At 53.4% G+C, this 23544-nt stretch overlaps 1 protein-coding gene across 4 annotated transcripts in view; it reads left to right on the forward strand.

Moving 5' to 3' along the window:
* ACSF3 (acyl-CoA synthetase family member 3) overlaps positions 1-23544 on the forward strand; it is a 52963-nt gene that overhangs the window by 19938 nt on the left and 9481 nt on the right. For 3 of the 4 annotated variants that reach the window (XM_053987084.1, XM_053987087.1, XM_053987085.1), the window contains exons 6-7: positions 890-1002; positions 13548-13674. In XM_053987084.1, coding sequence (XP_053843059.1) covers positions 890-1002; positions 13548-13674 — 240 coding nt within the window. Of the gene's footprint in view, positions 1-889; positions 1003-13547; positions 13675-14777; positions 15071-23544 lie in introns of those variants that run through there. The other variant, XM_053987086.1, reaches the window with a different exon arrangement.

Genomic DNA, 23544 nt, shown 5'->3' on the forward strand with positions numbered 1-23544 from the left:
TCTCCAACTGAAACTCAGTCCTGCCCAGTCCTGCTGAGCCACAGGATGCTGTGAGGTGCTGTCCCTCTCCCTGCTCACAGGGGATGAAGGTCACAGGCCCCATTCTGTCACAGGAGCCATCTCGTGCCATCGAGAGGCTGAGCCAGACCTGCTGAGATCTCTGCCCATCCCACGGGTCACAGGAACAGAGCTGCCCTCTCTGCGGAGCTCTCAGGTGCTCCCCAGGAAGAACAGGCCCTGAACCAGGGGGTGGGAAAGCTGCAGGTTGGGAAGCTTGGGGTCCCAGGGGCAGCTTGGAGCTCAGTAGTGGTTGTTGTGACACTTTGTCAGCTCCTTGGCTTTGAAATTGAAACCTGTGGAAGAACGGGGTGGTTTTGATCCCTGCTTTTCTCCTGTGATGTTTTCTATCCAGTGAATTGATGTCTCCTAAAACTGAGATAATCCCTGGCAAGTCTCAGCTGTTAAGCCTTTGCCTCCCCTGTCAGGTGCAGGCTGTAGAGGAGCAGAGTAATCGCTGTGCTCTCTCTTTCCACAGCTTTGTGTAGGGTTTGTGGTGCCTTTCTTAAAAAAAAAAAAAAAAAAAAAAAGAAACAGCTTAATTCCTGAGCTCTGAAGAGGTGCAGATGTCATCAAAGAGTGGCCAAGAGAGTCTGTTCAGGGCTGGAGACACGTTTCTGTTCAGAGGTGTTCCCAGCACTGCCTGCTCCTGACGTTTCTACGCAGACACACGGTGAGATCACCTTCCTGAAGGGACACCCTCGCTAGGAAGTCCTTTAGTGCCAGCACAGCCTGCAGATGCCATTGCTAGACGAGCAGCCGCTCTTTTGCACCCCTGATTGTGTGCTTTCCTGGAGGCTGTGCCCCGTTTCCATGCTGCTCTCCTCCGCAGGCTCCGTGGGCACCCCGCTGCCCGGCGTGGCCGTGCGCATCGCCAGCGAGACCTTGAGGGACGGGGCTCGGTCCTACACCATCCACGCCCAGGGGGATGAAAACAGCACACAGGTACTGCCACCTTCCCCTCTGCTTCACTCTGAAAAGCTCTTCACTCGGGGAAAGCTCTCTCCTTCCCAGCCCTCTGAAAGCCCCAGGAGTGAGGCATGTGCTGCTCCTGTTCCCGGAATTCAGTGATGGAGTTTGTTGTACTTTGTTTGGGGTTCCTGTAGCTGTGGTGCTTTATGGACTGGACAGGTGCTGTCCATACAATCCTAGAATGGTTTGGGTTGGAAGGGACCTTAAAGCCCATCCAGATTCAGTGCCACCCCCTGCCATGGCAGGGACACCTCCCACTGTCCCAGGTTGTTCCAAGCCCCAGTGTCCAGCCTGGCCTGGGACACTCCCACTGCTCTGGGCACCTGTGCTCAGCACCCTGACAGGGAAATATTCCTTCCCAATATAAACCCAAATATAAACCAAAATATAAACCTATTCTGTTTCACTCTGAAGACCAGGTCTAGTGGAAGGTCCCTGCCCATGGAACGAGATGAGCTTTAAGGTCCCTCCCAACCCAAGCCATTCCATGATTGGAGGGGCAGGCTTGGTGGCCTTGGGGGTTGCACTCATTTGGAAACAGCACTGGGAGAAACCCATCAGGTTTCCATGGAAGTCAAGCTCCATGCTGAGCTCCACAGGATACCTGCACAGTTCTGCTGTGCCAGAGCTCAGGCATCTGGGACTGGGAAGCATAATCCACCCCAGTGCTGGGGTGCTGAGTGTTCCCTGCTGCAGCAGCAGCCCCAGCCCAAGGTCCAGGCTGTCTCTTGCCACAGAAGTGGCTGAGCAGGGTCTGCATTCCTGCCCCCTCCCCTCCACACCCTCCCTGTGGGTGTTGTGCTGCTCTGGCAGATCCATCCCTGGCGATGTCTGGGCTTGGCTGAGCAGATAGATGCTGTGTGTGACAGAAGTGACCCCAGCAGTGACACCGCGTGGGTGGGACACAGGCAGGCGTGAGATTCAACCTGAAATAGGTTCCTTTGCTCACTCCCCTGGGAAATGGCTTCTCATCCAGCCACCTACATGCTGGGGGTTTGAAAGGGCTGTGGCAGAGACGCTGCTGGTGCAAGCACTGCCAAGAGGCTCAAGAAAAGCTTTTTTTGTCTGAATTATCTGGTGGCAGGTGGAGGAGCCAGCAGGAGCACAGACAGCCCCGTGGGTGGGCTGTGCTCAGGTTGTGTTTTGTGTTCTGATGCTGTAAGAGCTGGATCCACCCCAGGCTTGTAAACCAGCCCAGGGAACAGCTGAGAGGGACCATGGATTGTGGCTTTTATGAAAAAAAAAACCTCTTTGCTTCTCTTTACTCTGTGTCACTGCCGTGGTGTGGCCGAGCAGCAGGCAAAGCAGGAGACTCCCCATGTCCTGTTTTTTTCACTCCCTGGATGCGTGTTAGATTTCACAGGTTTGTCCTCTGATCCCAGAGTTTGCTCTTGGCCTTTTTTTTCCACTTGTGTGGAACTGAGACATGAAATATAACGTGTCCCTTTTAATAATGATCCTATAATGCTTTTTTCCCCTCAGGGATCCCTGGGCACTTTACAAATTAGATCTCAGACACGAGAATCCCCAAAGTGCAGCTCCTTCCAGGATGAAATGTGGATGTTGTTCTGCTGAATTATGAAAGGAAAAAATATGGAATGTTCTTTTTTTCTGCTCAGTACTCTTTCCCCTTCCTTCTCATTGCACTTAGTGACCAGAGAAGCGGAGCCCAGATGATCTGTGTCTGGTGCTGGAAGCCCACCACCTCCTCAGGCCTTCACAGAGCTGGGATTCACATAACTCTCCTCTTTCCTCTGGCTTCAGAGGAAAGGTTTTTTGCTTGGGTTTATTTTGGGGGCAGAGGAATTGCCCTTTATCCTGGTGATTTCTCACGTGCACCCTGCAGCCCCCAGCGTGGTCCACACCCACAGCTCACAGTTCTTCCAGGAGCTCCCACCAGCGCTGGCCTTGGCTCCCTGCCCCTTGCTGATGGTTCACTTTCCGTCAGGCTCTCCCTTGGGGACCTTTTGAATGTTCTGCTGAATTCTCAAGTCATCAGCCGGGGAGGGTGTGGGGAGGTGGTAATTTGCCTCTGGGCATTGGCTCATGGGTTGGTCCCTCTCTGAAAAGCTGTCCCCATCTCACATCTCACCCACCATTCCTCTTGTCCCAGCTGAACTGGGAGTTTCTTCAGGCTGAGGGGAGAGCAGTGGTCCCATCTGCTCAGGCCACCCTAGGAGAGAGTGGCTGGCTGGGTACCTCCAGGACAGCCACAACATTTCCAGGAGCAGAGCAGAGCCAGCTGCCTCTGTCCCTGGGACTGTCACAAGGTGGGAAAAACAGTCCCCGCTCCCAGCGTGTGCTGGCACACATGGATGCATGGAGATGCCAGGAATTTGGGTTTTATATGCCCTGGGCACGGAGTGTGACTTTGCCTGGCGTGACCAGGTGGCAGCCATGGTGACAACACCTCTGCTCCCAGGGATGCTGGAATTCCTGTGCCTCGCACCTGCGGTCCCAGGCAGAGCCTCACCTGCTCAGTGCCTGCCCCAGACGTTGCTGCTGGCACTGTGTGCATCATGCTTGGTTAATAATTCATGTCGGGAGAGACAACGTCAGTGGAATTTATTTAAAACGAGGCGGATCTGACAGTCCGAGTGCTCATCACGCTCCAGCAGTCCCAGAAAGGCCCAGCTTTGTTCAAATCAGCTCCTCCAGGGCGGAGGGGCTGGCCCAGGGGTGGGAAGAGCTGGTTGGTGTCACCCTGCCTGTGCCACCAGATAACCCCGTGGCCTTTTCCTTGCCTCCTGTGAGAAGGATAACAAATCCTTCCTCGCCTCCCTCCCAGGAGGGCTCTGAGCCTTATAGTGGCTGAGGGCTGGAGGAGACTGAGGGGAGGCCTCAGGGGTCTTCAGCATCCTCCTGAGGGGCAGCAGAGGGGCAGGTACTGATCTCTTCCCTCTGGTGTCCCCTGGGGACAGGACCTAGGGTATGGCTGAAGCAGTGTCAGGGAGGTTTAGGTTGGATATTAGGAAAAGGTTTTTCCCCCAGAGGGTGCTGGCACTGCCCAGGCTCCCCAGGGAATGGGCACAGCCCCGAGGCTGCCAGAGCTCCAGGAGAGTTTGGATAGCGCTGCCAGGGATGCCCAGGGTGGGTTTGTTGGGGTGTCTGTGCAGGGCTGGGGGCTGGATTGATGATCCTTGTGGGTGCCTCCCAGCTCAGGATATTCCATGATTCCATGATCCAAGCACCATGGGGCTGATGCAGGGGGACGCTGAGCACCCCGGCAGGAGTTAGGCTCTGCGCCATCTCTCCTCCCCGGGCTCCTGCGAGCAGGTGATCTCTGTGCCGGGGCTGAGGCATTGTCAGGGCAATCTGCGAGGCGTTCACAGCTCGGCTGTGCCTGCAGAGCCCTCCCGAGAGCGAGCAGAGAGCGCTGCCTTTGCCAAGGGAGTTGTGTGCAGAGCCTCGCGGGGTCAGCGCCTTCCCCGCCCGCGCTGGGCTGGGTTCCTGCCTCCTGCCCCACCACAGCCGGCGTTCTCCGACCTGCTCCTTCCCCACTAACACGTCTCTCCCGTTAGGCTGGGGCGTCGCTCCCTTTCCTCTCATGCCGGCGCCCTTTGGACATGTGCGATGCAAACAGGAGCGGCGGCGGAGGAGGAGGAGGAGGAGGAGGAGGCGGCAGCCTGTGGGTGGCAGGAGCAGGGAGTTCAGGAGTGTTCCTGCTCTGCCATCCGGGAACTGCCTGAGCTTGCGGCAGGGGACCGCTGCAATTGGCAAAGCTGGCTCCTGGCACGCCCTGAAGATCAATAACCTACTTAGCTGAAAGTTTGCTGGATCTCTCTTCTTCCCTGCATTTTCTCCCGTCCCTTGATTGGAGCGCTGGATTCCTTTCCTTCAGTCCTTCATTCTCCTCTCAGCAGCCCTGTGCCCCGTCCATCCCATCTGCTCGGGTTTTCAGCCGGCGCTGTGCTGCTCCCTCTGGGTGTTGTGCACCCTGTGCTGCTCTCGGGGGCTGCCGGCAGCCGCGTGGGCTGGCTCAGGCTGCCCACACCCACGCGAGGTGCTCCAGCCTGACACATCCATCGCTGCTCCGCCTGTTCCAGCCGCGGTGTGCAGCAGCCTGGGTCTGGGGGTCCGGGTGTTGAGGTGACCCCGAGAATGAAAAAGTCCTCGTTTCCCAGCCTGCACGGCCAAAGAAGAAGTCGGAATGCGTAGGATCAGCTTCTCAATGTTCTTTATTTTCCCTTCTCTAGAACATTCTCTCTCTGCCCTGCTGAGCTCTGTCCAGCAGCTCGGCCATGGCATTCTGTCTGCCCTCAGGGCGGTGTTTACATTTTATACCAAAAACTCCGTGTGCCATGGTTACAATAACGTGCCAATGTCTGCCATTGATGTTGGACAGTGTGTCTGTGCCTGAAACCAACAGAAAAGTGTCACCAGCACAGCAAGACATGGAGGGCAAGAAGGAGAAGAAAGTCAGGACATGCCCAAATCCCTCCATCTTGTGCCCTTGAACCCCATTCTAAAATACCCCAAAATTCTACTTTTTCACCCTGTGTTAACTCAACTATCACACTACTCAAACCCTTGTGGCTTGTAATTCCTCACACAAAGTTGGCAGTTTTTTCCAGGGGCTAAAATCGAAGCCACAGGTGGTTTTGACTTCATGCCAAGGTCTCTGAGCCCCCTGCCAGGGTCTGGAGCCAGCCAGGGCAGCCAGAGGGATGTCCTGGGTTCTGACACCTGGGGACACCTGTGACAGGCCAGCAAGGGCAGGAGGTGACAGTGCCATCGGAGTCACAGCCCTGACTGTGTCCCCACCTCCTGCCTGCGCTGGAGAGATGCTGCTCTGGGAGAAGGGCTTCTCCTCCAGCCAGCATCACTGGGGAGCAGAGGTGTGGAAGTGGGTGTCAGCACAGCTTTGCCTGCCCTGAGTCATCCCACATCCTGCTCCTGGAGCCACTGGCATCCCGAGCAGTTCCTCAGCTTCCCACCTTCCTTCGGCAGCCTCCTGCTGAGCCCGTGTGACCCGTCAGGCTCAGTAATCCTTACCCACAGCCCGGCTGCTTCTTCCCCTGGCGTGGTTTCCCCTGAATTTTTGGCAGCTCTCCCCGTGGCTCTGGCGCCCAGGAAAGGGTTACAGCTCTCCAGCTCTGAACGCTTCAGTTTGCTTTGTTCAGTGCAATGCATATTTCATACACTCAGCTTCCCAGCTGGCAGAGGCCTGGAAACCCTGCAAGCTGTCGGGTATTGTCTCTCTCCTCCTTTACTTGTTTGTTTGTTGGGTTTTTTTTGGGCTGTCATTTTTGTTGGATTTCTCTTTTTTTTTTTTTTTTTTTTCTTTTTCATCTTTCCCAAATTGCTCTCTCTCGCCGAAGCCCAACCCTAGTGCTGACAATGGGGGGCTATCAATAGCTAAATGGCTTCACAGCTGTAGCCGAGGCAGGGCTGTAGCCAGGGCTTTTATGGCGAGCAATTTCCTCGTGCCGAGGCTGCGGAGGGAGCGTGGGGACGGATGGCTTGCAGGAGCTGGCAGCAGGAGGACGCTGTGCCACCACGGGCTTCCCCCCCTTCCAAAGGTTGTAATTATCTCGTTTATCCATATGCAAGCTGTCGTCCTGGACGGGAACCGGCTCGGCTGTGGCTGTCCCTCCTGAAAGCCACCAGCATCTCTGTCCCCTCCTCCCCGTGCCCCCCGTGTCTGTGCCATCTGCTCACAGCTTGCTGCTGGTTGCCAGCGCCTCGGCGGGGCTGGGGGCAGCTGGCTCTGTCACCCGTGGTTGTGACTGCAGCTCTCGGCTGTTGCTGTCCTGTGGAGGGGACCAGGAGCGGCTCCACCTCGCTCGTGTTCGTCCCAGATCTCTTCAGAACCCGTGGGGTGGTGCCCACTGAGCTGCCAGGGTTGTCTTGGAGGACGGGGCACCCCCGTGGCTGCTGCCCGTGGCTGGCGTGGCTCTGGCTACTTGGCACGGGCACCCCTGTGGGATTCTCCTCACCCATCCAGGTACCCCAGAACAGTTGGTGAGGCTGTAGCTGGCTCTTCTCCAGTGGCCAGAGATGGGCACATGCCCCCCCCACCCCATGCCTGGCATTCCTGACAATGGCCAGGTATGGACAGGATGTGATCACCTGCCCTGGGGAGTCCTGTCCCAGAGGAACAATTGAGGCAACATTTGGATTGTTCCTTTCCTGTCCCATTCAGACCTTAGCCTAGACCAGTTCATTCCTTGTCCCCAGTGCTCCTGCACTTCCAGAACAGCTCTCCTCCAGTTTTTCACTGGTTTTCTTGTCCCTGCTCCATCCCATCCTCATGTTTTGGTACCTTGATGGTGAACTTCACCTCCAGCATCCCCTTTGCATCTCCCATGAGGAGCTTTCCCTCAGCTCCATGACCTCTTCCATCAGGCAGTGTGGGGAATGTGTTGCTGAAGGCAGTCTGGATTACATCTGCAGTTTTTCTTCTCTCTGCAACCCCAACCCTCAGGATTTCTGGCACAATCCACCTTTGATAAAAACACTCTGTATTTATTCCCATTTTCCATTTGCCTCAGCTTCTTCCAAAACCTCCTTCCAAAGCCCTCTCAGTGCTGGACACTGCACTTTTGTGTGTTCCAATTATCCTTTTTTTTTTTTTTTTTTTTTTTTTTTTTTGCCATATTTCTCTCATCTCCTCAGGATCCTGTTTTGTGTCCTGACCAAGTAATTCAAGAGTCTCCACTTTGTTGCCCAGGCTGCTTTTGTTCCTGTATAAACATTTTAGCTGCTTCTCATTGATCACATGCTGTTCCTTACTCAACTCAGGCATTGATTCCATTCTCAGATGTATTTATATCTCCTTCCTTCTGTCTGTCTGCCCTCTGGTTTTGGGTTTTTTTTTTTTTTTTTTTTTAATTTGTGGCCATAGCTCTGTTTTATTTCTTCCTGGTAGTAAAAGTAGAGGCAGAGGTTGCAGTAGCATCATGTCCCCTTGTTTCTCAGCTGAAAACTCTTCTCATCACAGGGACAGCCTCGATTCCAGGAGAATATTTCCTTGCACATGGAGGTTGAATCCATCTGTCAAGAAGAACCCTCTTTCCACAAGAGTTTCCTTTGAGCTCACCTTTGTCACAGCACCCCCAGGACCTCTGTGAATCTCTTTGTTGTTGTTTTGTTCTTTCATTGCATCCCAGACTGGTTTGGGTTGGAAGGATGAAGCTCAACTGGTTCATGGGCAGGGAATAGAATATTGCCCTTTGTAGCTGAGGGAAAATTTGGGGTGTTTGTGGAGGAGCCCTGGGCGTGGTGGGGAGGTGCTGAAGCAGAGGCTGAAGGAAGAGGAGCTGTCTCTGTCCCAGGGTTCTTGAAGCCAGGGGAGCAGGGGATGGCTCAGCAGGGGCAGCAATTAGAGGTTGTGGGGCAGTGTGTGTGCAGTCACAGCTCATCACAGCCTCCCAAACTGCACTTTTGGGGGAGGCTGAAGGAAAGCAAACCAAGGGTGGGCCACTAATGGAGTCCTTGCCTGGTCCTCTGCCTGCCCAGAATCAGCTGAGGGCACATCGGGAGCCTTCCCCCAAGGGGGAGAGCAGGGGGAGTGGGAAGATGTGCTGACATCTCACCTCGTTTGTTATCCCAGGGAGCCTGCAAAGGACAGGGATGAGAACAGCAGCCTGGAGAGCTGTTGGCATCTCTGCAACAGTGTTACACATTTAATTTATGGTGTTAATATAGATCAAGAAGTTCTGTGTCCATGGAACAACTGCAGGGAGGGCTGACCTTTCCCAAACTTGGCTTGTTTTCTGTCGTGCTTTTGGGATCATCTGGAGCTGATCAGGCTGGTAACCTAAAAAAATCAGTATTGCCTAAAAATATAGACAATCACTTTTGTTTTCAGTGGAGCAACATTTGCTGTAAGTAGAGGGTTGGGTTGTTTGAAAATAAGTTTCAGTGTTCCAGCTCCACTGTGCACCAGCCTTGCTTTTAAATTTATAACTCTCCAAAATGAAAAGTAAATGGATTGTGTTATTCCCAGCCCTTTTATAAAAGTTAACATTGCAAAAACAGATGTGAAATGTGGCCTCGCAGATTACAGCCTGAGCTTGGGGTTTTTAGGTTGGGGTTTTATTTTTTCCTTACTCTCTCCGTGCTGTGTCCCTGAGGAGCAGAAATCTGCCTTTTTCCAGCAGGAGGAAAATTGTTCTGTGTCTAAATTGCCTCCTGCCAGGCTTGTGTGGATGCTGCAGGACACGGAGCTCCAAGGAACGATAACGCCTTTACAAAACCAGGCAACTTAGCAGGGAATTTTTAATTAGGAATGCGCAGGAAAGTTCACATTGCCTGGGAATTTGGTAATGCTCTACCACACCTCCCGGTCCTAGGACATCCATTCCAGTGTGGCCCTGGGAGATGGTGGTTAAAGGCACTGGCAAGCAGGTTATTATCTCCAGCTTCCTTCAGCAGGCAGGTGAGCATGTCCTCACCTCCCACACCAGGCCTGGCTGTGGTGTGATCTGGAAAAGCAGAGTCTGGGCCAAGCCTGGAGCTGCCCTGCTCTCTCCAGGTCAGTGGGGGCTGAGCTGTTGGATGCTGTGTTCAGCCTGGAGCAAAGGAGGCTCAGGGGGCCCTCCTGGCTCTGCACAGCTCCTGCCAGGAGGGGACAGCCGGGGGGGTTGGGCTCTGCTCCAGGGAACAGGGACAGGAGGAGAGGGAACGGCCTCAGGCTGAGCCAGGGCAGGCTCAGGGTGGGCAGCAGCAGGAATTTCCCCATGGAAAGGGGGTCAGGCACTGGAACTGCCCAGGGAGGGTTGCAGTGCCCATCCCTGGAGGTGTCCCAGGAATTCCTGAGGTGGCACTCAGAGCTCTGGGCTGGGGACAAGGTGAGGACTGGGCACAGCTTGGACTTAATGATCCTGAAGCTCTTTTCCAGCCTCAGTGATCCTGGGATTCTGGGACAAGGCTCTGGGCCACCAAAGCCTTGAAGGGGTGATTGAGGGGACAGGGAGGTGTCTGGAGGTGCTGGTGGCAGTTAAGGTCCAGCAGAGTGGGGAGCCTGACTTGGGGTGCAGGACAGAGCTGGATCAGTCCTTCAGGCTTGGTTGTATCATTTCCTGTGCTCTGATATGTCAAAAAAGCCTAACAAACACCAGGAAAAAGTGACTTCTCTGGCAGAAGAGTTGAAAGGGCTCCGTCACTTCCATAAACCTCACATGCATAAATTATTGTCTTCTATTAGTCACTTAAGGGCTCAGTTGCTTAATTATTTTGATCACAGTAATCATTTATTTACAAGGTGGGGAAAAATGCCAAGCACTTCCAAGCCGAGCAGCACAGCAGGGAGGAGGCAGGGCTGCAGAAGCATTTCTTTCCTCCCCACAAGTCAAAATGCTTTTGCCTCGTGGAGTTACAAGGTCCCTTTTGAGGTCCCTGCTGAGACATGATGCTCTGATCCACAGCCTTTGGTGCTCCCCTAGGAAAGAAGTTCAGCAAAACCAGCTTCAGGTCCCTGTGCAGGAGAAGGCTCCAGGGAGAGCTCAGAGCCCCTTGCAGGGCCTAAAGGGGCTCCAGGAGAGCTGGAGAGGGACTGAGGACAAGGCATGGAGGGACAGGACACAGGGAATGGCTTTAAACTGAAAAGAGATAGGCTTAGATGGGATATCAGGGAGAAATCCTTCTCTGTGAGGGTGGTGAAACCCTGGCACAGGGTGCCCAGAGAAGCTGTGGCTGTCCCTGGATCCCTGGAAATGTCCAAGGCCAAGCCAAACGGGGCTTGGAGCACCCTGGGCTGGTGGAAGGCGTCCCTGCCCATGGTGGGACTGGATAAACTTTCAACCCAGACACTTCCATGGCTCTGTGAGTATCTGGGGGATGAAGGGGAAAGAGGCATCTGGTAGAGTTTAAGTGGATCTCTCTAAAATCTGTTTGCAGCCTGAAGTTATTTGGGTTTTCTCCTAAAATCTGTCTTCCTCCCAGTCCCCAGCCCAAGAACACGCTCTCACCTCCTCAAACCTCACCTTCCAGCTTCCCCTCTGTGTCTCCCACATGTTTCTGCTTAGGAATCCACCGTGCCTTCCCTGCTTCCCAGAGAAGGACACGCAGCTCTGAGCCTTCCCTAATTCCATTAGAGTCCATTAGAAGCTCCGTGCTGCAGCTCCCGGCGGAGCGCGGGGCAGAGACCGCAGAAAACAAACGGCCACTTTGAACAAATCCCAGGCCCAGTGCCAGCCAGGGATTCCCAGCTCTTTACAAACCACCCTCCTAATAAAGAGGTAAAATGGGAACGGGGAGGGGGGAAATATGCATTTTCTAATCACCCAGATTTAGGCCTTCAAAGGATTTATTACAACCTTTTATTTCCATGCGTGGAAAATGGAATCTTATCTCGTGAGCCGGCTGGTCCAGCTCGACTGGGTTTAGAGCAGGGAGCTCTCAAACAACCTTCAGGGCCACGCTGTGCCTGGGTGTTAAACTTGCTGGAATGCATTAAAATATGGCACTGGGAGAGGGGGAGATCCGTGCACTCAGCAATGTGATGCCTCCAGCAGCTGCTCGTGCCATCGAGCCGTGCGGGAACAACAGGAGCCACCAGGATTGGAGCGAGAAAGGAAACAGCCAGCCCAGCTGTGTGCTGCCATCCCTGCTCCCAGAGCCAGCCAGCCTGGCGTACCTGGGACTGCAGAGGGATCAGACACGAGGGGTTGGAGGAGATAAATGCCATGAACCTTGAATTTTAATTGCTGCTGTCGGGGAGCGGGCGCCGGGGCGGTGTGTGCCCCTGTGCCACGCTGGGGAGCAGTGCCGGTGACACTCCGAGTGCTGCAAGCAAAATCCTATTAAGATAACGTCACGGCCTCTCTGTTTTACTGTTTGCAAGCCAGCCATAACATCATTAAATTACACAACAGGGAGGTGCCTGCTGCCAAGGGGCTCTGCTCGAGATAAGATGTGGGTTGAGCCGCTGCCAAAGTTTGAGTTGATATGACAAGAAATTTGGAGCGGGTTCAAGGCTTGATTCACACCAGACATGGCACTGTGCAGGTAAATCAGGGCAGGATTGATCCCTGTGATCCCTGAGATCCCTGTGGGGCTGTGCAGGTACCTGGCACCGTGGAATGCTGGGCAGGATGGGGCTGGAGGGGGTTTGTAGCAGACAGATTTACAGCTCTACTTGTGTTCAGCGCTGACAAGAAGAAGGCAGAGCCTGGCAGGGTGTGTAGGTGAAGTTCAGGGAACTGTTTGCAGGTTCTTAGCTCTGCCATCCCCTCCCCAGCCCTTCTGGGGAGTGGGAAGGAGCCTGAACACCAAACACTGCTCAGGGAAGCTGCTTGTTTTGTGATGCCACAGCTGGAACAGCAGGAAAAGGAGTGAGAAGAAAGAGCTGCACCATAAAATGCCACACAGCCTGTAAGAGCCCTGAAACCAGCCTTGCTGGTCCCTCTGTGTCACCCACCATGTCCCTGCCACTCTTGTCCATGGAGGCTTTGTGTTTCTTGTGCCCTTTGTGCCCATTGTGCCTTTTTTTGTGCCTCTTTGTGTTCTTTTTTGGATCCTTTGTGCCCTTTGCTGCTGCAGGTGTGGAGTTTTGCTCCAGGCCCTCCAGACCTCTCTCATGGATAGTCTGGACTTCAGCTCCTTCTTTCACATCTGTGGGGAGAGCTCACCCAGCACCATCCCCACCTTGCCATCGCTCAGCAAAATTCCTCATTGGCATTAATGACTTTTCTTTCCTGCAGCATCTTCCAGGCAGGGAATTGATCCCCAGCCAGGGCTCTGGAAGCCTGGGCTGTGTGTGCAGAGATCCCTTTGTCACCCCATCCTCCAGGACAGGACATCAGGAAGGAAATACTTTAAAATGATCCCTTAGAAGCAGTTTTCTAAGCGTTTTCCATTAGGGAAGCTTTGTTTCCATCAGAAGCTGCAGAGAGCCTGCCCTGCCCTGGGACTGCCTGGCGCTCCAGCACTGCTATTACAGCTTTCCCTCGTGGCCCTGTTTCTGGCACTGCTGGTTTTTGGGGTCCCAGATGGATCCTGGCCATTGCAGCAGCTCAAGTACGAAGTGGCTGGGAAAGTGGCTTGGAATTCCTGTTACTGAGCTATTCTCCATGGAGCAGCGTGTCCAGGCACATCCCACAGCACCCTTCCATCCCAGCAGTGGCTTTGCACACCTTGCTTGTGGATTTCAACTGACAGAGAATGGGTTTAGGTGGGATATTGGGAAGGAATTCCTGGCGGTGAGGGTGGGGAGGCCCTGGCACAGGTTGCCCAGAGAAGCTGTGGCTGCCCCTGGATCCCTGGAAGGGCTCAGAAAGGACCATCCCATTCCCAGGAGTATTTCCTGCATGTCTGACCTCTCTCCCAGCAGCTGGAAGTTCCAGGATGGCAATCCTTACTCTCATATAACACAGGTGCTTATTTCCAGTGCTTTGGGATATCAAAAACACCTGCATGAGCCCTTCCACCTGAGCAGAGAGGTCCTGCAGGTGGGCAGGGCGTGGTGGAGCTTGGCAAGGGCTGGAAGAAGCCGTGGTGTGGGTCCTGCGTGTCACCCTGCACGCTGGGGGACAGGGGGACAGGGGGATGCACTCACTGTGTGCCTGTCCTAGGTGACCCCGGGCCAGGAGGGACAGGAGGGGGAGCTGCTGGTGAAGGGCCCCTCGGTGTTCCGCGAGTACTGGAACAGACCCAAGGAAACGGCGGAGGCCTTCACGCCCGACGGATGGTTCCGAACAGGTACGGACGGGAGCGGCTGCCCCGGGACAGGGGACAGGGGACAGGGGACAGCAGCTCTGGGCTTGGAGAAGGCTTGGAGCTGGGAGTGCAGGCTGGATGTGCTTCCAGACGCTGGCTTATAGTAAAAATGGTGGTGGTGAACCCCGGCTCAGGGAAGAAGTGCTCATGTCTGGCTCTAGATCAGGAGGCTGAAGGATAGCTTTGTTAAAACTATACTATATTATATTAATATACTATTTAAAGAGATACTATCCTATTCTACATACTTACTTCTTACCTAACTAACTCAAACTCGTGACTCTCTGCTGAGAGCCCGAGCCACAGCTGGATCCCATTGGTCACTGACCCCAAACAACCTTCACCAGAATCCAACCCAGCAATCACTGCAGGTGAACAATCTCCACACCACATTCCACATGGGGAAAACAAAGGAGCAGAGATAAAGATTGTTTTCCCTTCTTCTCTCTGTGCTTCTCCTGAGAGACAGAATCACATCTCTCTGTCCAGAGAATGTCAGTGTCACGCTGGCTCAGGAAGGGGCTTTGCCTGCGTTGGGCACAGTGACCAAGTCACCAAGTAATGGGGGGTGTTTGGGGTCCTTTGCTCCTAAGCATGAAATACCACTGCCTAATGTTTTCCTGGGAATTCAGCTCTGCTGACAGGTGGGATTTGTCTCAATTTACACAGGGACTGTGTCACAGAATCATTAACTACCAGCTAGAACCCCCTGAGAGGAGGGTGAAGCCAGGTGGGGGTTGGGCTCTACTTCCAGGCTATCTACTTCCAGTGATTTGAGGAAATGGCCTCAAGCTGTGCCAGGGGAGGCTGGGGTTGGACATCAGGAGGAATTTCTTCATGGAAAGCGTTGTTCGTTGGCAGGGGCTGCCCAGGGAGATTCTGGAGTCCCCATCCCTGGAGGTGTCCAAGGAACAGCTGGACATGGCACTCAGTGCTCTGGCATGGGTGACACAGTGGGGATCAGTCACAGGTTGGACTTGATGACCCTGGAGATCTTTTCCAACCTCAGTGATTCTGGGATTCTCTGATTCCATGATACCCACAGCTCTGATTTCCCCATTCCCCTCTTTACTGTGTGTTACCAGTGCTGTGGTGGCAGGAGTCAGGCTGGATTTCTGATGCCTTCTGTGTAACCTGATTTATTGACCGTTCCTGAAGAAGCTGTGATTTATTCTAATTGTTCTCCCGAAGCAGAGCTCACTCTGCCAGCAGTGTCACCACGAGTCCCCAAGCCAGGCAGGCACCGCGGGCTGGGACCGGAGCATCACCAGCCCTCACGTGGGGTGCAGGGCAATCAGCTTTAAAAAATTTTTTTAGTCAACACTCCTGATGAATATTTCAGCTGCAAAGGAATAGCGTGCATTAATTATTGCAAAGAGATGTCTTTAGGAGAAAATGATTTTGAAATTCAGTTTAATTTCATTGTAATGCGCCGCAAACAGGAAGGGAGTATGTGTGTTTAATTGGCTCTCGGGGGTAAGGCCGGGAAGATGGCATGCCTTTGTCACAGGCCATTAGTGATACAGACTGCATAATGAGGGACTACAATCAGCTCACAGCTGCCGGCTCCTACGGGGAGAGAATGATATTAAATAGAAATCAGTATAAATTAAACTTAACCCTTTCGCCAACCGAGCCAAGCTCAGAGCTGAAACAAGGGAGGGGAGCAGTGACAGGAGTGGGGGGTTCAGGGTGGGTCAAGGGGTGCTTGGACAACCCCCCCCCCAGCAGCCAGGTGACCTCCCTGATGTTCCCCTTCCCTCAGGCAGGAGGCTTGAACTCCCTTCTCTATCCCTACTCCCACTCTGCCTTCCTTGCCTTCCTTCCCTCTCCTGCCTCCTGCTCCATCTCCTGTGGATATCAGATCAGTGGGACTGGGTTTTTCCCAAGTCTCATTTTATCCAGCAGTGCCAGGCGTGACCCCATGGCCCCATCCTCACCCTGCCTGCCCCAGCCTCATCAGCAGCCTCTGGAGATCACTCAGAGGTGGCAAATGTCCTGTGGTGGTAAAAAACCCTTGAGGGAATGAAAGGGGTTGTGTCCTGTCACAGGGATTGGATCTGGAGGGTGAATTATCCCCATTAAGCACAAATTGGTTACCCTGGAGCCAAAACCATACTGGCAGGATCCAACAGAGGTGAATCCTGGCCATTGCCAAGCTGTAATTCCCTGTATCTGCCACTTCCAGGTCATCCAGGTGAGTGTTTTACAGGTGAGGCTGAATGCCAGCACAAGGTGTTCCCAAACCCCAGCCATGGCTTTCCCGACTCCGTGCCAGGGTTCTGCTCACTGCTGACCCTTGTGGTGTCCCCACCAGTGACCTACAGGCTGCAGGTGGTGGCCAAGTCCCTCAGAGCTGGGATTTCACAGAATTATGGAGAGGATTGGATGGGAAGAGACCTTTAAGCTCATCCTGTCCCATGAACAAGGACACCTTCCACTAGACCAGGTTGCTCCAAGCCCTGCCCAAAAAAGGGGGGAAAAAACCCAGTGACTTTGATGAATTCAAGATCATGGCTCTTCTGAGAAGCCCCTGAACTCCTGGTGGTGCAGAGGGGATGTGCTGTTACTCCCATCCTCTTTATTCCCTGGGATTTGTGCTGCTCTCTGCCAATCCCTCCATCTCTCATTTCCATCCGAGTGAATTTGATTCTTTTTATTTTATTAACGCTGTTGACAGAGCTGCTTAGATCAAAGTCCCCTCCAGCCATTTCCAGGGAGACTGCTGGGTTTCCACCTGCTGTCATGCATCCAAGTGGCACCGAGCCCTTGGAGGCCGAGCCAAGCCCAAAGGACAAATGCCTGTGGGCATCTGGCTCCTGTGCCTGCTGAGCCTGCCCAGCTGTGCCAGGCCCTGCCAGCTGAGAGGCAGCCTCCAAACCCTCACGTGCTGCTGAGAGGGGAGGAGAGGGGAAAAGAGGGAAGGAAGACATTTTTTAGGATGAGGCCCTGGCCCAGAGAAGCGGTGGCTGCCCCTGGATCCCTGGAAGTGTCCAAGGTGAGGTTTTGGAGGAACCTGGGACAGTGGAAGGTGTCCCTGCCCATGGCAGGGGGTGGCACTGGGTGGCCTTCAAGGTCCCTTCCAACCCAAACCATTCCATGATCCTGTGAGTAAAATCAAACCTTGGGAACTGGAGGAAAGGAGCAGAGAAACAGCAGCTTCTGTAGTCAGTCATCCATCATCCATCATCCATCCATCATCCATCCATCCATCCATCCCTCATCCATCCATCCATCCATCCATCATCCATCCATCCATCCCTCCATCCATCCATCCATCCATCCATCCATCCATCCATCCCTCATCCATCCATCCATCATCCATCCATCCATCCCTCCATCCATCCATCCATCCATCCCTCCATCCATCCATCCATCCATCCATCCTTCCATCCCTCATCCATCCATCCATCCATCCATCCATCCATCCCTCATCCATCCATCCATCCATCCATCCATCCATCACCCATCCATCCATCCATCATCCATCCATCCATCCATCCATCCCTCCCTCATCCATCCATCCATCCCTCATCCATCCATCCATCCATCCATCCATCCATCACCCATCCATCCATCCATCATCCATCCATCCATCCATCCATCCCTCCCTCATCCATCCATCCATCCCTCATCCATCCATCCATCCCTCATCCCTCCATCCATTCATCCATCCATCCATCATCCATCCATCCATCATCCATCCATCCATCCATCCTCCCTCCCTCCATCCATCCATCCATCCATCCATCCCAGCCTTGCCATGCCCACAGGGGCCAGGCCCTGGCACTGTCAGGCTGTGTTATCCCTGCCCAGGAGGCAGCAAGTGGCTTTGGAAGCACGAGGAGGGTTTGGGAGCGTGGTGGGTGCCCACCATGGTGCCCACCACTGCCCCTTCCCCACATCTCCCTGCACAGGGGGGTTTCTCCAGAGGAATCTGCCAATCCAGCCCTGCTCCCCGGGCAGTGGCACGGCCCGAGAGCAGCCTGCTCCCCAAGGGAAGGGCAGCTTCCATTCACATTTGCCCACACATCCAGAAAATTAGAATCTGGTGTATTCAGGGAGATTTATTTTCAATTACAGGTTAAGGCTGAGACATGAAATAGCACGGGGTTTGAAATAGTGCATAAATCCTGCGACAAATCCATGTATCCCTGCTCCATATAATAAGATTTTATTGATTGCTATATTGTATCTGTCAGAATAAAACTCTCTTAATGCATGCATCAGGATGGAGAAGATAGAGAGCTTGTTGGGGGTAGAATCTGATTCAAGAATCAATGCACTTTGATTAATATGTCATTAAGAAAGTAAGAGTTATTTAACTTGTTTGATGCACATTGCAGAATGATGACTCATATCTTTTAAATTTCTTTCTTCGAGCTGCATTTAAAAAAACCCCAGAACCTTGGAGCTCTTTTTCACATTGTTAAATCTTGGTTTATCAGTGAATTTTTGCTGGATCCTTTTGCCCAGGTCACAAATGCCCCTGAACTCCATTAGTCATAAATCCTATGGCCCAAAACACTTCTCATATCCTGTTGTTAAGGCTTTAGAGGGAAAACAGAGTGGACCTGGTGTTTCTTTATTTCTTCTGGATGTTCTGTACTGAAAGACAACATGAACTGAAAGGGAAAACAAAACAAAACCCCAACAACAAGAAAAAGAAGCTGTTTTTCCACTGTGATTACAAATCCAAGCAGCAAGGACAAGCCCTGGCTTAGCTGGGAACATCCCACTCAGCACTGAATTCCCAGCTTGCTCCAAAAATGGAACACGCTCTTGCTGCAGCCATGAATCCCAGTCCAGGGAAAGATCCCAGTGACTCTGACTGGTTTCAGCAACATCCTCCTGTCTCTCTGTCATTTTCAGACTGAGCTCTCCAGTCCACAACTGACACCAGCTGCAGATCCTTGCCATTCCCAGCTCTGGCTCTTGCAGATTCCATAGAATCATGGAATAGTTTGGGTGGGGAAGGACCTTTCAAGGCCATCAAGTCTGATCCCCATCACGACTGGAGCACCAGGAGGGGCTGAGGGAGCTGGGAAAGGGGCTCAGCCTGGAGGAGAGGAGGCTCAGGGGGGCCCCTGTGGCTCTGCACAACTCCTGACAGGAGGGAAACAAGGGACAGGATGAGACAAAATGGCCTTAGAGAAGGCTTAGGGTGGATATGGGAGAAAATTTCTCTGTGGAAAGGGCAGTGGTGGAGTCCCCATCCCTGAAAGTGTTGAAAAAACATGGATGTGACACTTGGGGACATGGTCAGGGGTGCCCATGGTGGTGGTGCAGGGCTGATGGTTGGACTTGATGATCTTTCCCAGCTAATTGCGTGATTCTGTGATTTCCACCCCTTCTGGTGGGAAAGGCAAAGCCTCCTGCAGTTTTCCAGCAGAGAGGAGTGTGGTGTTTGTAGGAAAGGCCCTGGGCAGGTCATCCTTGGCCAGGCACAACTCTTCCCTGCTCTGGGGCTGTGCCCTAAGGAGAAGGAGCAGGATGCAGCCCCAGGCCTCTGGCACAGGCTTTTCCCGATGCTTGGCTGTCCCCAGGGAGCAGCAGGTGTTTCCCTGCCAGGGGAATTGCTCACATCCGTGGGTGGAGCACAGACACCTGAAAGAGAAAATACTTGAGGCTGATCAAGGCAGATTATAAATAGAAATGCATCTAATTAGCATCTTAATCTGCAGGTTTTCTGTTTGTTTGCAGTGGCTTTCCTACTCACAAATCCAGCTAATGCAAATTCTATTTTTAAAGAAATGATTCCTTAATTGTAATGTGCTGAAATTATGTGAGTTACCGGTGTGATCCCCCCGGGTGGAGCGGGGGCTCCTGCCTGGAGGAGCTTCTTGAGGAGTCTGGCAGGGACCAGCTCACGGGCGGGGCAGGATGGCAGCGCTCAGCTGCTGCCTTTGGCACGCACCTTCCCACAAATGCCATGGAAGGACACCCCCAAAAATGCCAGGTGGACCCCAAACACGCTGCTGTAGGAAGGGGCAGGAGCAGAAGCCAGACCAGGCGTGTGCTGGGCTCCCCTTTCCACCCAGCCCTAGTTTAAGAAGTGTTTTTAAAATTAAAACCATAAAGATGGAATATTTTCTGGTATATCAGCCTTTATCACCCCCAGAGGTTCCTTAAACACACACTCTGAGCACTTTGGAGAGAGAATTCTCTTTTTTTGCTTCCTGCTTGAGTATTTATTCCTTCTCCTTGAGGATTCAATATTTCCAGGTTTTCCTGACTACTGGAAGCCTTGGGGTCACCAGGACATGGGTGGGGTGGAACGAGATGAGCTTTAAGGTCCCTTCCAACCTGAAACATTCCCTGATTCCATGATTCTGTTTCCCTGACTGCTGCTGAAAGTGATGTTTTCAGCAGTTCAGAGTGACTTGGGATTTTTGTAGCTGTAAATGAGAGCAGCTTTTGGCACAGAATTTGTTTACTCTCTAAAGCTCTGCTCTCGTCGTATCAAACATCTTGGATGCCAACCCTTTCCTTCTTTGAGAACCTCTGCTGCACTGAGGCTCCTTTCCAGAGGCATGGAGCAATTGCTCCCCAGCTGAGAGTTGGTGGGAACAGCAGGCACCTGCAGCTCCAAAATCCAGGCTCTTCCCTTTTGTTCTGTGTCTGCTTTTACCCCTCGAGCTCTGCTACAGCAGTGCTGCTCTCACAGCCTGGAGGGAGAGCCTGGAATGAGCCCCTGACTGCTGGGAATCATTCTTCCCATCCCATCTCACCCAATTCCATCCCATTTCAGGGATTTAGGAAGGATTCCTTCCTGTGAGGGTGGGGAGGCCCTGGCACAGGGTGCCCAGAGAAGCTGTGGTTGCCCTTGGATCCCTGGAAGTGTCCAAGGCCAGGCCCCAGGACACTGCATGGAAAAGAAGAGGTGATTCTGCCTTTTGCTAAGGTTTGATTGTCCCTCAGTGGCTGCAGGGAGCAGAGGGATCTGCTCTTATGTTTTTATTATTACCATTATTAATTTTTGTTACCACACTCTCCAAAGCTCCAGCAGCCCCATTCAGCTGTGCAGCCACACCTTGGAGCATTGACTTATTTATTACTCTTTGAGTTTTCTTTTTCGTCTCGTTGTCTGCAGGGTTTTTTATAAATATTTAAATGCTAATGTGAAAAAAAAATAAGCATTTTTCATTTTTACTTACCCATTTTCTTCTCTGGCTGGCCCTCTGGGCAAACCCATCTGCAGTAATTCAGGCTGGAGGAGCAGGGGGGTCCCTACTGAGCCTCCAAACTCCTGGCTGCCTGGTTTGCAGAAACCTTCCAGGTTTGCCTGGTTTATCCACTGCTTTCCATGGGAGCAGGACATGCAGCCTGGGGAGTGTTCATCTGCTCTTGTCCTTCAGTTCTGAGGGCTTGGAGAGGCTCCTGGTCATGCTGAGCTGAAGAAATGAGATAAGAATGAGGAGCAGCACCTCTGCCAGGGCAGGCAGGATCTGAGGCACTGCCGGGCTTTGCCAAGGCTGAGTTTCCATTTGGTGCTGTCCTCTCCTGGCTGGATGCCCAGGACTGGGCTGGCACAGGCTGTGTGAGGGTGGCCAATGCCAGCCCAGGCCAAGGCTGGAGCAGGGACCATCTGCAGCAACCCCTGAGGCCCCAGAACAATAGGACAGACACAGCTCTTTGTATTTGGTAGCCAAACTTGCTGCCCAGTGGGATGTGATGGGAAATCTGGCTTGCAGGGGATAGGAGAGGGATAAGCTGGAGATGGGATGGGAGAGGGATGAGTTGGAGAAGGGATGCAGTGGATGGTGTTTTCCCTGCCCCAGGGGGATCCTGAGTGCAGACACGGTGCAGTGGGACAGTGACACCCGAGGGTAATGCCTAAACACTGCCCTGCCTTCTTCCCTGTGCTCAGAGAAGGAGAAAAATCCTCCTGGGAGCAGGGAAAGGTCTGTGTGGTGGAATGAGCCCACTCACGGGAGCCAGGAGGGGTTGTGGAGGGGGAATGTGGATGGTGAAGGAAATAGGATGTGCAGACAAGCCAGGAGGGTCAGTGGGCATCACCCTGACTTGTCACCCTGCTGAGAGGTGCAGTGAATGTGAGGAGCCTTTGGAAAATACGTGTGTGAGGGGAAGGAATCTCTGACAGACCAGCTGAGACAAGGGTTAGCTGCACTCAAGGCAGGTCCCCAAGTCCCTCTGCCCCCTGGCTGGAAGCAGGGTGGGCAGAGCTCAGCTCAGGCTTGAATCAGGCTTGTCTTACCTGCTCCTTTCCCCTCCCAGGTACCTGAGCTGCTGCCAGCACTCCTGGCACCGCTCCATGTCCCACGCAGCCACACAGCGTGGGGAGGAGAGCCTTATTAGCACAGCTCTTTGTGAGATGCCCTTGAGTGATTTATTTTTTTTCCAGGTGTAAATGCCAGGGGAGGCTGTTCCAGTGCTTCCCATTCTTTCATCTCGGCAGGGTTTTGCCCTTTCTCCCAGCATGGCTCTGACAGCAGGCTCAGCGCTGCTGCCTGTGGAATATAAAGTTCCCTGTTAGAGAGCATGACAGGAATTCATTCCAGGCTGGGGCTTGCTTTTTTTTTTTTATTATTTTTTTATTTCTGATTTTCTTTTTTCCTCATGCTGGCTGCTCCAGGAGTCTCTGGAGAAGTTCTGAGAGTGGGGAGGCCATTGTTTAACCCCTTTCTCCTGGGAGCAGGCAGCTTGAAGATGGCCCAGTACCTTTCCCAAATCAATCATGGAATCAGCTGGAAGAGGTGCATTGAGATGATCAAAGTACAAATCCTGGCCCTGCACAGACACCCCAACAATCCCAGCCTCTGCCTGAGAGCATTTTCCAAACCCTCCTGGAGCTCTGGCAGCCTGGGGGCTGTGCCCTTTCCCTGGGGAGCCTGGGCAGTGCCAGCACCCTCTGGGGGAAGAACCTTTCCAGATATCCACCCTGGCACAGCTTCATGTGCATGGATAGAAAGTGCTGCAAAGCAGCTTTGAGCTGTGATACAATTCCCATCCCCTGCCCAAATCCAGAGCAAGGAGCAGCACACTGAGGCATCTGAGCCAGCACAGGAGCAGCACACTGAGGCTTCTGGATCCCTTGGCAGCAGCCACGAGGGCATCCAAGGGTCTGTCCCCCCATCAGCTGGTGGGAGCCAGGCACAGGGGAGGATGGCCCTGAGCTCCAAGTCCACTTGGCAATTTTCTGATGTAAATAAATGGTGCTGCACATGCACCCGCTGCTGCCGCCGCTCCCGGCGCCGTTCGAGGCAAGGCGCAGGAACAAACAGCAATTCTCTTCCAGTGGACTGATTCCCTTTCTCAGGAGCCATTCAATTACCTCCACATTTCACGTGGGGGGCCAAATCCTGCTCTGCCTCAGTGGCCAGGGGCCCACAAAGCTTGACAGCCTCTGCTTGCTCCTGGATATTGGTGTGGGAGAGGCGTGGCAGCACCCTCAGGGTGTTGGTGTCTTTGGATGGTCCCTCTTGTGCCCAGCAGGATCCTCCAGGCCACAGCAGGAAGGGCTCTTCATTCCTAGGGGGAAGCAGAGCCTGCTCTGGGCCTGGAGGAGGCTCTGGGATGGAGTTTCACAGAATCCCAGGATGGTTTGGGTTGGGAGAACCTTAAAGCTCATCCATTCCATCCCCTGCCATGGGCAGGGATACCTTCCACCATCCCAGGGTGCTCCAAGCCCTGTCCAGCCTGGCCTTGGACATTTCCAGGGATCCAGGGACAGCCACAGTGTCTCTGGGCAGCTGTGCCAGGGCCTCAGCACCCTCACAGGGAAGGATTTCTCCCTGATAGCCCATCTAAGCCTACCCCCTTTCAGTTTGAAGCCATTCCCTGTGTCCTGTCCCTCCATCCCTTGTCCCCAGTCCCTCTCCAGCTCTCCTG

Source organism: Vidua macroura, chromosome 11 (assembly GCF_024509145.1).
Source record: "Vidua macroura isolate BioBank_ID:100142 chromosome 11, ASM2450914v1, whole genome shotgun sequence".
In the NCBI taxonomy this organism is placed as follows: domain Eukaryota; kingdom Metazoa; phylum Chordata; class Aves; order Passeriformes; family Viduidae; genus Vidua; species Vidua macroura.